Here is a 14,357-nt window from a genome sequence, read left to right as displayed (position 1 = left end):
AAGCACCATGTTTATTTTTATTCAGTTACTCTGTGTGAGCAATACTTATAGTGAATCTGAATACAGGATACATACATGTCACCTTTCATTAGTTCTCCTCTGCGTTATGTGCCATGTGGTGTGTCAGATTCACCTTTTGTATACAAACAGAACCACTAAAGCCGGTTGTCTCTTGTATGAGTATTCATGTGCAACTTCAGAGCTGACTTGTGCCGAAATCTTTCATCACACACAGAGCAGCTGAAAGGTTTCTCTCCTGTGTGGATTCTCATGTGTGTCTGTAAAGTTGAACCATGCCTATAAGATTTCTTACAGACTGAGCAGCTGTAAGGTTTCTCTCCTGTGTGGATTCTCATGTGTCTCTTCAGATCTCTGCTTCTTCTAAATATTTTCCCACACTCAGAGCATGTAAATAGTTACTCACCAGCACTACATCTTGAATCACTGACATGGACTTCATCAGGTTTCAAAGAGTTTAAACCTGACTGAGGTTCTCTGGTCTCCTTCCAATCATCACTGTCATCAGTGTCAGAAGAGTCTGGATCTGAGTTCCTGTCTGGTTCTGGTCCTCCACAGTCCTCTCCATCAGCTTCTGTTTCCATCAGTTTGTCTTTGATGAAGCTCTGAGGACTGAGCTTCCTCTTCATCATCTTCAATCTTCACAGGAGTGAATGAGAACTTGACATCAGCCTCCTCCAGACCTTGAAGCTGCTCTCCCTCCTGACTGGTCCAGAGTTCCTCCTGTTCTTCTTTAATGTGTGGGGGTTCTGGGTCCTCTGGGAGACGTTACAAAGAAATATTAGTTTTGAACAAATAATCTCCTGTACATACATGTTTTCATTATCTGATCATCAAATCATCCCTCCTCTCCAGTTCTAATATCGGAGCAATAGGAGCTATGGTTATGGGGGATTTGAGGATTTATTTGACAGATTTGTATCAGTTTTATCTCAATGTAAAGCCTGCAGGCACACCGGTGTTTGATATGAGCTAATTAGTGAAGTTGATAAACACACAAAAACATGACTTGGAGATATTCAAGCAAAGATTGTTTGACCTCCTGTCTGTCTTTCTGTCTGTGTCTCTGACTGTCTGTCTGTCTGACTCATTCACTATGTCTCTCTCTCTCTATCTGTCTGTCTGTGTCTCTCTCTGTCTCTCTGTCTGTCTGTCTGTCTGTTAGTCATTCTCACACACACACACACACACACACACACACACACACACACACACACACACACACAGCCCCTCCCACCCACAGGTGCAGTCACGTGCCTTCATCATCTCAGGCGCAACGCTCACCTGTCCCTCCCTCTCACCTGCGCGCAGCTCCTCTCACCACAGAAGTAACGGTTGCAAGTACTGTAACGGATATCTGAACAGGTTTGACGTTGAGCTGCATTGATGCTTAAAAAGTCTCAATGAGTACTTCAGGGAGCCTGGGAGATTGGAGTGTCCCAACAAATAATCATACACAATTATACAAATATATGTTTTATTTCATTTTATATTTCATCCCAATATTTTTAACTTCTGCAGTATTTTATAATTATTATATTCCTTTGTGTTGTGCATATGAGAATAAAAAACATAAATAGTGTGAAATAAACAGACTTTTGACAAATGTAACACTAATATTGACTGTATTTTAAGTGTATTCTATCCTCTTAATACACATGAATGATGTACTGTAACAAATTATAATAAAGGAAAAACCCTTTTTATTATTTAGCCTTCGTGTAATTCGGGTCAAGCAACCCAAACAGAAACTCTGACCACAGGAACAAGTATTTAATAAACTCCATGTTTATTTGTTTTTTATTAAATGAATGAAAACCCCGTTAATAAGTAACAGATCCATGTTGTGTTCATTTGTTGACTGTGCTGTACAGAGCAGATGAATCCTCCTCGTCTTCTTGACGTCTTGTTCTGTGAACGGAGAATTAAAACATTGAAAGTTTCGAAACGCAAAGTGTATTTAAATAAAACCATGTAGAGATTAAAATGTGCAGCTCACCGCGGGGAGCTACTGGCATTGTCCGTTTTGATATCAGTGTATTGGACCTCCTCCTCCTCATCGTCCTCCTCGTCCTCCTCGTCCTCCTCGTCCTCCTCTTCCTCGGTTTGTCTGTGGGGCTGAGCGGGCCTGATGTTAGAGTAGAGGGCCTCTTCCTGGTTCTGGGCGAAGCGGATGCTGGAGTAGTGGAGGTGTTCTTCTGGTTGTCTCGGTGCTGGAGCAGACGCGACGTCATACACTAGATCCATGTTTAGCTGACGGGACAAACAAAAGCTCACGGTGAAATACCCGATGGACTTGAGGAGGCCGTTCTTCACTTCTGTTCTAGACGTTTTCTTTTTGCACTCACACACTTGAACTCTTCTTTTCTCACCTGTGCTCTGTTGACGGGTCTCTCTCCACCATCACACTGCTGTGTGGAGGACTTCTTTCTCCTGGAACGGAGGACAAGCAACGGATGAACTGCTAGATTTAGGGAACGATATTTTAGATGCGCTAATGAACGCGATCACAGCGCCGCAGAATCGCTCACCTAACCCACAGGAAGACGGCGAGGAGCACGACAGCCAGGAGAACAGCAGTGGTTGTCCCCACGACTGCTGATTTCCATGCTGCTGGAAAATCAAAAGGAAATACTGACGTTGATGAGAGGAATAAAGGACAAGCATGTGTGAAGGTCTTCTGACAACACCAAGTAGAATCTGTTGTAAAGAGATTCATGCAGGTGAACAAACATTATTCACCTGCTACAACAGTCAGATGTAAGGTGGAGTTACTACGTCCTCTGTTGTTCTGGGCTTCACAGTAATAACTCCCACTGTGTTCAGCTCTGAAGTCAGTGATGTTGAAGATCTGTCCTGATGCTTTTGGTGAGTCTTCATCCTCCTTGTACCAGATGTAGTTAGCTGCTGGGTTAGCATCACTGCTACAGGTCAGAGTCACTGAACTGCCCTCCACTATCTCAGCAGAGGAACTCACTGACACAGAGGGAAGCTTTGGAGCATCTGGAGGAGAAATTAATAAACATACTTAAAGATTATAATTCGTTATCATAGAATATTTACCATTTTAATTGATATTTCAGTTTGTTTGTTTCAGACTATCCCTATTATCTATCACAGCAGCTGTCCAGAGTGCTGATCCTGGAGCTGTCAGGTGAGACTCCTGCTGGTGTAAACTGACAATAAGAAGCCTTTAATCATTAGTAATGTTCAACAACTCCAACATTCTTCTCTTTAGATGCTGCTTGTGTCGTGAGCTGAGTCTGTCCTCTCACTTCTAGCTGTTGTAGAGAGTTATTGATTGTTTCTCCACCCAGCTGGTAGATCACTTCTAGTTATGTTCTGTAAATAATTCAGCTGAGTCAGCTAAACAGACTGTATGAAAATCACATTATTTCATCCAGCCTCTGTTATTGTAGCAGAGCTCATGTTGTCAGATTTATTACCACAAACATGATGAATGACTAACGGTTTACATTCTGTCTCACTTAAAAATGTTGAATTAACTCCAATAAAACACAAACAAAAGAATTTCAAACAACAGACAGTTTATCTGATTATCATGTTTCTCATGATGTTTCTTCTACTAGTTCTAGTTGTTCTTTTTGTTTCTTTTAATAACACCATGAATTCATAAATAAACAGCTGTGTCTACTTTAAGATGTAGAAGACTTCAGTGTGTTTACAGCTGTGATCATAATTGTATTGTTGTGTGTGTGTGTGTGTGTGTGTGTGTGTGTGACACTTCTACATGTAGACTGAGGGGATTGAACCACCGACCCTCTGATTAGTGGACCACAGCTCTACCTCCTGAGGAATGTTGTGCTTCATGTTGTTGGTTCCTCTAAAGTCACATACAGTGACAGTCTGGTGCCGCATATGAAATGTTGTTGAACCTCCACAGGCTGACAGAGTGGAGTAAACTTACACACTGAAGGAGAACGCTGATCCTCATATCCTCTTACAGAACAGGAATAGCTGTCTGAAGAACCAAAGATGACGAAAAGAGAAGATCCTGTGTTGATCTTCTGTCCGTTCTTGTACCAGTAGTAGTAAAGACGATAAGGCAGAACACAACTGCTGAGACACTTCATTAACGACCAGGTAGAATCTGATCTGCTCACCTCCACCTGGAGACCTGGAAGTGAGAAGAAGGAACAGAAATGTTATTTTATTAAACGGTCAACATTCACACAAGACATTTATATTCTAGTTTTCTAGATGTTGAACATTTGGAGATGATTAACATGTCAATTAAAATGTTACCTGTGACGGACAAAGTGACTCCAGGTGAACCAGTATATTTATCACCTGGTTGGTTTGTCATGAATCTGAACTTGTACTCAGCTGAGTCGTTCTCTCTCAGGTCTGTGATCATCAGACTGCACCACTTCTCATAACATCTGTACTCCACACGACCTGAATACTCAGAGTCTGTTTTCAGATCCACAGGTTCACCATCTTTCTCTTTAGTAAACCAGAATCTGTTCCTGATATCACGGTGCTGTATTCTAGATGGGTATGTGTAGCTGCAGCGTATGAACACTGTTGATCCTTTTAGAGCACAGACCTCAGTAGGAGAGTAAGTCACTCCCCATCCATCCTGACTCTGTATCACTGTAACACAGAGCACATCAGGAACCACAGTCACACTCAGAACAACATCAGAGGACACACTCTCATCTGTAGTGAAGTAAAGAAAGAGTCAACGATGTACACGTGATCTCTGCAGTTGAAGGAACAGCAACGTATTGAACCTGTCGACTGAAACACAGTGAACAAGATACAAAAGCTGAAGTTTAAATATTAGAAGGCTTCATGAGAATAAGAGAGTTCTTTGCTCTGTGGTTTTCTGTCTGTGGTCAGCTGCTGCAGAGTGAATGGAAACTGTAGAACAAAGCAGAAGACTGAGGTGTGAGAGAATAGTGTGAAATGTAGATAACAGATCACTGACAGTCAAAAGTCGACAAACACAAACTTCAGATGTGAATTAAATTTACAAAAATGTAATTAGTTTTTCTTAAACCCCAAAATCTGACTTTTCATCATCTGTCAGTGAATCAATTATCTGTAACACAGATCAAAGCTACGATCATGGGAGCATCACTGAAGGGGCCCAAAGTGTCAGGGGCCCCTCTGGCCCTAACTTACAACATGTCAGTGAAAGAGACACCAACCAGGAAGAGAATCAAAATGAGCACAAATACAATCAAAACTACAAAAAGGTGAAGAAACATCCACAAAGAGACTCAAAATGAATAACAGACTCTAAATGTGGTCGAATGCGTCGAAACGCTGAAGGATTAGAGGAAGTTCCACAGAGAGATCATGTTAATGTACGTACAGTCGTTACTCTCATCCACATCAACACAACTTCACTGTCTTTAATGGTGCACAGTTCTTCAGTTCATAAAGTTTACGATGTTACGGTACAAGTGTACAGAGATGCTGCTGCTGTTAAAAACAGCTCTGTGTTGGTCGTCCTGTAAAGACTTCAATCTAAAGAAAGAAAAGTGAACGTTGCTCCACATTTTATAACATCAGATCTGTTCATTCATAAAAACACAGCTTCCTCTGTGTTCCTGAGGCGCACTAACGGCCTCACCATATCAATGTAGATGTACAGTACCTTGTACAGAGAGAAGGAAGACAACAAGTCCACTGGCTGCTGCTGTTGAACTCATAGCTGCTCCTCTCTGTTGAATCAGCAGGTAGATCAGGAACACTTGATGTCAGGAAGTCACCACAAACATGTCTACTTTAACAAGGAGGGTGTTGTCTTAGAAGTCAGCTCGTGTTTTCTGGGGTTGGTACAGTTATGTTAAACAGTTATCAAGCTGTTAAAAAGCCGGCCTGGCTTTTTTCCTCTTTATGTTAAAATGTGCATTTAACACGTTGATGCCTGTAAATACATAAGCGGCAATGAAGAAGTCAATCTTGCAGTTGTTTGTGCTGCAGTTGCGCAGCTGAAATGACGAGGAGTCGTCTCGTTCTAGAGGAAAAGTCAGGTGATCGCCAAAGGTCGTATTATTCATCTTCTAGAGTCTTAAGCTACGATCATATACATTATAGTGTAGCGAACGCCCACGGAAATGTGATAACAACAATGAAGACACAATCTGAACTGATACACGTTGTCCAGAGACCGCTCTCAGGAACCTATCGGTCACTTAATGGATGAACTCCCATGTTACCATGTGCCTGGACCGACTCAGGATAAGATTTGGGGTCAATCTTGACACTCTTGGTTAAGGCTGACCCTACGAGGTGTTGTGAGCCAACCTTTCCGGTTTTATGAACATCTCCATTCCTGAGGGACACAGTGACACATAGAATTGTGAATAAAGGAAACTGAGTCTTGATGCAAAATAACCTGTACCTGAATTGACAAGTTAGTCCTCGTCTTAGTTTGGAGTCTTAGGGGGAGACGTTCTCCCCTCCCTATCTTAGGAGGAAGCGGGCAGTACATAAATCTCTTGAACTAGATTTAATGTAAAAATGTCAATCGACAGATTTAATTGATAGACAGTAATCGATGGTGTGAGTCACTGATTCTACCTGGTCACATGCAATCCTATTCATTTTATTTGTGTTATCGTTTATTCTAACGATCTTATTATTTTGAGTAGTTTAGTGATGCAGTTAGTCTAATAAACACTTCACTTATAAAGAACTTGATCATTTGATTTGTGTGTATGAAATAATAGCTCACTGTATACCTTGAGAAGAACTCCGTAGAAACCCTGCGATTGAGAATTAATTCATTTAATATCAAATTTAGAAGTTTTCCTTTAAGTTTAACTTTGGTGGCGTCCTAAATTTAATCTGAAGTTAAATTATCTCACTGATATTCATGATGTCGTGTCACAGAAGCTGAGAACCATCATTCTCTTTATACTCATTTTTGGGTTCATGATTCCTGTAACTGTGACGGTGTTTAAGTCTGAGGCATCTTCATACGCAGGACAAGAGTCTAACTGTTGAGGGGAGACTTCTGCTTTAACAAGGAGGGTGTTGTCTTTGAAGTCAGCTCGTGTTTTCTGGGTTTGGTTCAACGCTGCTGTTTAACACCAGCCTGGCTTCCTTCCTCTTCACATTTCATTAGTATGACATGAACAGAACAATGACTGTAAAAAAGTTGAAATGAAGAAATCAACAGATCCAGTAACTGAACAAAACCTGTAAGCATCATAAACGTTTGTTTACCACAGAGTTCATTTTCTGTAATAATTCCAAAATCAAATGAAAGAATCCCATTGGCTGTTTGTCGAGGTTCACTTCCTGTTGGCCTAAAAAAACATGTCATCATAACAAATAAAGTGTGATTCTGTGTGTGAAGTCAGGATTTTCGAGACTAACGGAAATGTGGGTTTTATTTATTTATTCTTTTGTCCAAATATGTATACATTTCAAATACTATATGAAAATGACTCTTGACTTCAGGACCAGTGTGTGGGGTTTAGTGACATCTAGTGGTGAGGTTGCACCATTGCATCAAACTGAATGCCCGTCCGTTGGAGAACTAGGTTACCTTCAGGTTACATCAAATGAACAAAGACTCTCTGGAGTCAGTGTCTGGGCCGGAGTCCGTGAAGAAGACCTGCTCCCTGTGTGGATATGAAGCGCTGCTTTTAAGCTCAACGAAAACAACAGTAATTCCTAGTTTCAGGGGATTTTACACTAATGAAAAGACGGTTATGAATATTACATTTCAGTTAAAAGATCCCACAAAATCCAACACACTGGACCGTTAAAGCAGTTCAACAGTGGCGTTCAGGAGATACAGTTTGTCGCTGTGCTGGTTTTTGGTCGTGTTTCCAATATGGTTCAACCAAACGCATTCGTCCAAATAAACCCCTTTGGATGACGGATGACGTACTTCCCACAGATCAGGGATCTCCATGCAGACTCCAGGAGTTCATCGGGGTTTTTAGGATCCAAATGGAGCTAAGAGACGCCTCACTTCCAATAAATTAAATTCCTTCGAGGGCCTTCTTACATCAGAAGTTTTGCGGTATCATGTGAATCTGTCTTTTCTGGAGGTTGAGCTCCGGGCGCTGTAATGTTCCTCATGATGTCCGAGTCACAACCCCCGACTTCAGCGCTCACACACAAACCGCATCCGACTCTCTCCGTCTCACACATTCGGCTGTCGGTGTCCTCCCGTCCTCCCGTCCTCCCGTCCTCCCGTCCTCGTTCCCGCTTCCTTCTCTCGTGAGCCCTGGTGCTGCTGGGGTTGGGAGGGGACACGGTTAAGGTCGCCACGGTTTCTTGTCTCGACCTCGTTGGTCCGCTACGTGTTTGAAGCGGCACTTGTCGCCGTAGAAACAGCCTGTGGTCCGCCAGTAGAAGCACTCGTCTCCGTTTATCGGTGCGCACCGTCTGGACCTGCGTGGACGGAACCGGAGGAGAGGATCCCGCGTCATACTCAGAAACAATGAACATCAACACATGAACTCCTGAAGCATTTTTCTTTTTCTGCCTATCCATCTTGAGAGGATCATCAATGATCATCATTTTCCCAATACACCGGCATGTGTAATCCTCACCTTAACGTTAACCAAAACCTGAGGGACGGTTCACCCCAAAATCAAAAACACAGAATTTTCCTCTAACCCATAGTGCCATTAGTCAATCCAGATTGTTTTGGTGTGAGATGCCGAGTGTTGGAGACGTCTGCCTTCTCTCTAACATAACGGGACTAGATGGAACTTGCTCAAAGCGCCAAAAAGATACGCCTGAAAAAGTCAAAAGGAACCACAGGCCTCGTTGTGAGCAGCAACATAAGGAACACATTTTCTCTCTGTCGAACTTCACCCGCCAACTGAATCGTAGAGAAGAGAGAAAATAGTTCCTACATGAAACAGTTCACAACAAGGTCTGTGGAATATCTTGAGTAACCAAGTCAGGATTTCTGGAAAGAGACATTGCTGTTGAGTTTTTCCAAATGTCTCTCAATTGTTTTTTACCGCTTTAAGCACCGCAAGCCGAGTTCCATCTAGTTCCATCAACACGAGGCAACTCGCACCAAAACCACCTAGAATGATAAATAACGCTGCAGGATATGATTTTGGGGGTGACCTGTCCCTTTAAGGCTAATCTCTGAAGCCTAAAGCAACTCAAAGACGTGAAAGCTGGTAATAGAATCCTCCACTTTATAAGGAACCAAAGTGTTCATCTGCAGAGTGGGGACATTTCTGAAACAAAGCACCACAAAGATCCAGGGTCTGAGTGAGACGCTCGGTACCCTGTGGCTGCTGAGCTCTGCTGTGGTCCCGCAGCGTTGGAGCTGAGGCTGGTGTTGATCCTTTGTATGGGGGACGCGGTGCGCTGGGTCCAGCGCTCTGGGTACCTCATCACCAGCTTGCAGCTCCCCAGCTCCACGCCCTGGACAGGAGGAGACGGCACCGTCACGTACACCGAGACATCGACGAGGACAAACGTCGGGTTCGTTCACCTGCGCCTCACTCACCTGCAGCTTCTCCAGGGCTTTGGCAGCCATGTTGGCATTCTTGAAGTTGACGAAGGCACAGAAACGCTCATGGAGAACCCGGACGCTCTCTATCTCACCGACCCTGAAATCATGGAAACGCAGAGCCTTTAAAACTACAGCAAAGCAGTGAGACACAGGTCTGTAGGAAACGTCCTTCATGTCCAGTGTTCACAGCTAATAGAGTCATTATTATGAGTACAGTAGTACACCAACGCTTCTACTCCGTATGCTACAAATACCACTACAACTAGTAGTGCTACTGCTACTCCTGCTGCTGCTACTAAAGCAAGTACTACTTTATACCTGTGTGACTATAACAGAGCCACTAGTACTACTACTACTACTACTATTACTACTACTACTTTATACCTGTGTGACTATAACAGAGCCACTACTACTACACTACTACTACTACTTTATACCTGTGTGACTATAACAGAGCTACTACTACTACTACTACAAATACTACTACTACTTTATACCTCTGTGACTATAACAGAGCTACTACTACTACTACTACTACTACTGCTACTACTACTATTTTAACTATCTCTGTGACTATAACAGAGCTACTACTACTACTACTACTACTACTACTACTACTACTACTACTACTACTTTAACTATCTCTGTGACTATAACAGAGCTACTACTACTACAAATACTACTTTAACTATCTCTGTGACTATAACAGAGCCACTACTACTACTACTACTACTACAAGTATTACTTTAACTACCTGTGTGACTATAACAGAGCCACTACTACTACTACTACTACAAATACTACTACTACTACTACAAGTATTACTTTAACTACCTGTGTGACTATAACAGAGCCACTACTACTACTACTACTACTATTACAAATACTACTACTACTACTAATACTACAAGTATTACTTTAACTACCTGTGTGACTATAACAGAACTACTACTACTTCTACTACTACTACTACTACTACTTTAACTACCTCTGTGACTATACCAAAGCTATTATTACTACAAAAAGTACTACTTTAACTACCTCAGTGACTATACCAAAGCTATTCCTTTTTAGCAACATACCTCTGTAACTACTCAGATACTACTACCACTTTTACCATTTAGAAATGTGAAATATTGATATTTCTGCTGATAAATATACCACAACTACTAAAGATGTCATGATGGTTTTAGGTGATACCAGTTTTTCTCATTTCCCTGTAACACAATCGTGTTTCTTAATTAATTAATTTTTTCAACCTGTGATGCTTCATGCAGATGTCTTAAAGTAATTATCTCTAATACAGTATTTTCATTTAAATAAATGTCTGTTAAGTCGCCATCGATCGCTGAATGAGGTAACACACTGATGAAAGTATTGCAATATTTAAATATCTGCAGTATTAAGAACTGGGTGTCTGTTGGGACAATAAGTTACTGCTAATGCAAACTGAACATTTCCTGCTGCAGCTTCACATTAAAAGCATTTAACTTCCAAAACAGAAGCTGACTTTTATTGTGAAGTAGTCACAGGAAATGCAATGTGTTTATCGGTGAGCTCGACACTGGCCGACACGGAATGATGGAAAAAGGTCAATTATGTCCTCACTTCGTTATTAAAACGACCAGAGTTTGTTCAAAAGAAACAGAATGTACAGTTGGAGCTTTTTAATCACCCTTCATAGAACAAGTGTATGTGAAGTCCAGTCTTGGAACAACTAGATGGGCTCCAGTTGACGGCCTTATTCTGTTGTTGTTCACCCCTAAAGACTGAATCCATGACTCCAGGCTAAATATGCAACGTGTCCTCACACACGCTCACTGTTTTTACATTTTAAAGAGATCCAAGACGTCTTTCTCTGTCACTTCCAATGTGATGTTCCCGACCCACAGAGAGCGACAGCTCCTGGAAGATCGACAAAGGGAAGTCAGCAGGAGAATATGTTTACAAAATATTATCTTTTTTTTTTTTTTTACTACACGCAGCGTAAGCAAGATAACAATTAAAACTAATAACTATAAAAAGAAGAGAGGATTGATTTGCTGTTGAACTACTGTCTATTAGAGACACGTACCCACTCTGGTCCTGCTTCAGCGCTGGAAGTACAGAGGAGACAGGAAGTAGACATCATGGAAAGACAAAACGACAAAAGCAGAGCATCAGTGAGATGTATTTAAAACGATGAACCACTGCAGTCTGCTGTAAAGTACACCAACGTGCTGACACAGCACTTACTTACTGTAACATCATATCAATAAACATCATTTTCATACTGCGTATCCTCCACTGGACTCTACAGTTCCTGCAACATGTCTGCTTCAGTCCAGATTGCTGATACATCTTCAGATCCAATATTCTGAATATATTCTACTCTGTAAACTACATCTTTCTCTTCATAAGAGAATGGATAGTATAAGTGTTGCCGGTGCTGCCCCCGTGTGGACACCGGCGGTGCTGCGGCTGAGCTCTTACTTTGGGCCTCCGGCGAGGTGACGACCGCCTGAACGGTGGTGAACTTCTCCAGCAGCGCTTCACTCCGCTCCTCCTCGAAGCCCAGCTCCTACAGGGAGAGTCGAGAGGCAAGAGCATTAAAGTCACCTCACGGAAACGCCTCTTTTCTTTTTCAAATGCACCAAAGAAAGACACTCAATCAACATTTAGACGAGGACGACGCTCAGCTCTAACCAACCGCCTCAACCGGGTCATCAGAGCTGGAACTGGACTGATTTCAGCTCCTGGTTTTATGTGCGCGCTTCAGTTCACTTGAGTTCATGAAGGTCTTGATGGTTCTCCTCACCGTGAGCTGCAGGACGCGGCAGGAGAGGAGTTTACTGGAGGCTTCCTTACAGAGCTGATCCAACTTCAACACCCGCTCCATGGCCGCCTCTGCTTCACTGAACCGCTGGAATACACACACACACACACACACACACACACACACACACACACACACACACACACACACACACACACACACACACACACACACACACACACACACACACAAACAAACAAACAAACACACACACATCATTTTTTACACTACGCAGGTTTTTAAAAAAATATATATATTGTAATAACGTACAATTTAAGTCCAAATGTTGAATCACAAACTGCAAAATATGACCTTTCTGTTGATAAGGGACAGTACACATGAATAAAAACATTGCTGTAAATGCATCAGAGTTTGCCAAGAGGCTATTTTTCATGTGTAGGAACGTATCAGTCCGTTGTCAGCTGACCTTTAACCCCATCAGAGCACAGCCCTTACGGAAGTACCCCTTCGGCCAATCGGCAGCCAGCTGAATGGACCTCCGAGCGTCTGCGAGGGCGGACGAGTACTGCTCCAGACACCAATAACAGTAGGAGCGGTTTCCATAGAACCTGTGGGAGGCGCGTAGAGACACCGACGTGAAACCAAAGTGAACGTGAGGAAGAGGAGGAGGAAGACGAAGGGTCACCGTCGCTGAGCTCACAGGTGAGAGGTCATATGTCACCTGTGGTCCTTGGGGTTGCAGTAGATGGCTTCTGTGAACATGTCCACCGCTTGGATGTACTGGCCTTGCTCGAACATCTGAATGCCCTGTACTGGAGAAAACACACACACACACACACACACACACACACACACACACACACACACACACACACACACACACACACACACACACACACACACACACACACACACAAACACACACCTTTAAACTATGAGGACTTTTTACCGACATTAACTGGTGAAATCTTTCACAATGACATGTTATGGAATGTGAGAAAATATGTTTTTGTAATTTGGGTGAACCAGCATTTAACACTTTACCGTCAGTAGATAATACTTTAAGTTATTCTATGGTTTTCATGTCCAAGTAGAGTTTTAACTCCAGCTGACATCTGTCCCTGATCCATTCTTGAAACTTCACCTCAACACGACATATTAAAGCTACTACCAGGGACGTTCACGTCGTGCTGGGGTGACCGTGGCTAAGTGGAGAGCAGGGCCGCCTTTCAATCAGAGGGTCGGCGGTTCGATCCCCGGCTCCTGCTCTACTAGTCTCATGTCAATGTGTCCTTGAGCAAGACGCTTAACCCCAAAATGTCTCCCGTAGCTGCGTCTACGGTAGACAGATACTGAATTGTAAGTCGCTTTGGATAAAAGCGTCTGCTAAATGACTGTAATGTAATGTAATGTAATGTAATGTAATGTAATGCTGATTCTGGCGGCCCCTGTGGACTACAGCGGTATTGTTTCAGAGCACCAGAGTTCCTTTAGAAAACCTCCTGACCGCCTCAGGTTAACACTTCTCATTAGTATCAGAGGAAGAGATGGAAACTTAAAAAAGTCAGAATGAAATTCACACAATATTTGGAATCTGATGGACGGAATTTACTTAAACAAAGTAAATATGTGTTTATCTTGTTATTAAAAGAGCACAACGTGTATCTAAAGGTCAGCAAATAGATTCACCTGTCAGAGACTCCCCCCTCCTCTTCATCTCTTCTGTGCTCTCCATCTGCAATCACATCAGTTCTCTTAGTACAGTGTACTCTATAGGGTTCATCATGTAGGTCTATTCAAAAGAATGTCTAAAATCAATGGTAAACTGGACAATAAAATAATTCTTTAGGGGACAAAACATTCAATTAGCTCTCCTCAAAGCTACCAGACTCCATTGACAGAAACGGTAAGTTTACCTCCATTACCACTGTAAAACACACTTCATTCAGACTACATCAAACTCATCATAACGGTCTTTGTTGGTCTTTCCACTGTTGCAACAATCACCAACTCTGGTTATCAGGGACGGGCGACTAGAAAGCAACGTCGCTGATCTCCAGATCGCATATTTTTACTGAATATCGG

The 14,357-nt window shown here is 42.4% G+C and overlaps 2 protein-coding genes across 2 annotated transcripts in view; both read right to left on the bottom strand.

Moving 5' to 3' along the window:
• Positions 1 to 1,662: 1,662 nt before the first annotated feature.
• LOC137885101 (myelin-associated glycoprotein-like) lies at positions 1,663 to 5,793 on the bottom strand. The gene is made up of 8 exons (XM_068727246.1): positions 5,648 to 5,793; positions 4,285 to 4,635; positions 3,947 to 4,156; positions 2,761 to 3,021; positions 2,550 to 2,631; positions 2,391 to 2,451; positions 2,018 to 2,271; positions 1,663 to 1,929 (listed from the first exon to the last, which is right to left on the bottom strand). Exons 1-8 carry the CDS (start codon positions 5,700 to 5,702, stop codon positions 1,869 to 1,871), a joined length of 1,335 nt encoding a protein of 444 aa, XP_068583347.1. The 5' UTR covers positions 5,703 to 5,793; the 3' UTR covers positions 1,663 to 1,868.
• A 1,604-nt stretch (positions 5,794 to 7,397) lies between these two features.
• Positions 7,398 to 14,357, bottom strand: part of LOC137885100 (stress-induced-phosphoprotein 1-like) — an 8,947-nt gene continuing 1,987 nt past the window's right edge. The window contains exons 6-15 of the mRNA XM_068727245.1: positions 13,962 to 14,007; positions 12,994 to 13,084; positions 12,739 to 12,880; positions 12,294 to 12,398; positions 11,969 to 12,056; positions 11,571 to 11,592; positions 11,327 to 11,401; positions 9,491 to 9,593; positions 9,266 to 9,405; positions 7,398 to 8,406 (exon numbers count right to left, since the gene is read on the bottom strand). Of these exons, the coding sequence (XP_068583346.1) occupies positions 8,271 to 8,406; positions 9,266 to 9,405; positions 9,491 to 9,593; positions 11,327 to 11,401; positions 11,571 to 11,592; positions 11,969 to 12,056; positions 12,294 to 12,398; positions 12,739 to 12,880; positions 12,994 to 13,084; positions 13,962 to 14,007 (948 nt within the window). The 3' untranslated portion in view covers positions 7,398 to 8,270. The remainder of the gene's footprint in view (positions 8,407 to 9,265; positions 9,406 to 9,490; positions 9,594 to 11,326; positions 11,402 to 11,570; positions 11,593 to 11,968; positions 12,057 to 12,293; positions 12,399 to 12,738; positions 12,881 to 12,993; positions 13,085 to 13,961; positions 14,008 to 14,357) is intronic.

The sequence above is a fragment of the Cebidichthys violaceus genome, unplaced genomic scaffold, assembly GCF_023349555.1.
Source record: "Cebidichthys violaceus isolate CVI_PGR_0920_01 unplaced genomic scaffold, fCebVio1.0.p SCAF_4, whole genome shotgun sequence".
Taxonomy (NCBI): Eukaryota; Metazoa; Chordata; class Actinopteri; order Perciformes; family Stichaeidae; genus Cebidichthys; species Cebidichthys violaceus.
Note: the sequence above shows the minus strand (reverse complement) of the source record. Positions and strands in the feature narration are given on the sequence as shown.

What these genes read in the sequence shown, in the direction of transcription:
- LOC137885101 (XM_068727246.1), bottom strand. Translation starts at nt 5,702, where the DNA reads ATGAGTTCAACAGCAGCAGCCAGTGGACTTGTTGTCTTCCTTCTCTCT. An exon ending in TCAGCGTTCTCCTTCAGTGT is followed by an intron (nt 3,022 to 3,946) that starts GTAAGTTTACTC and finishes TTTCTCCTCCAG; the next exon opens with ATGCTCCAAAGCTTCCCTCT. An exon ending in AATGCCAGTAGCTCCCCGCG is followed by an intron (nt 1,930 to 2,017) that starts GTGAGCTGCACA and finishes CTCCGTTCACAG; the next exon opens with AACAAGACGTCAAGAAGACG.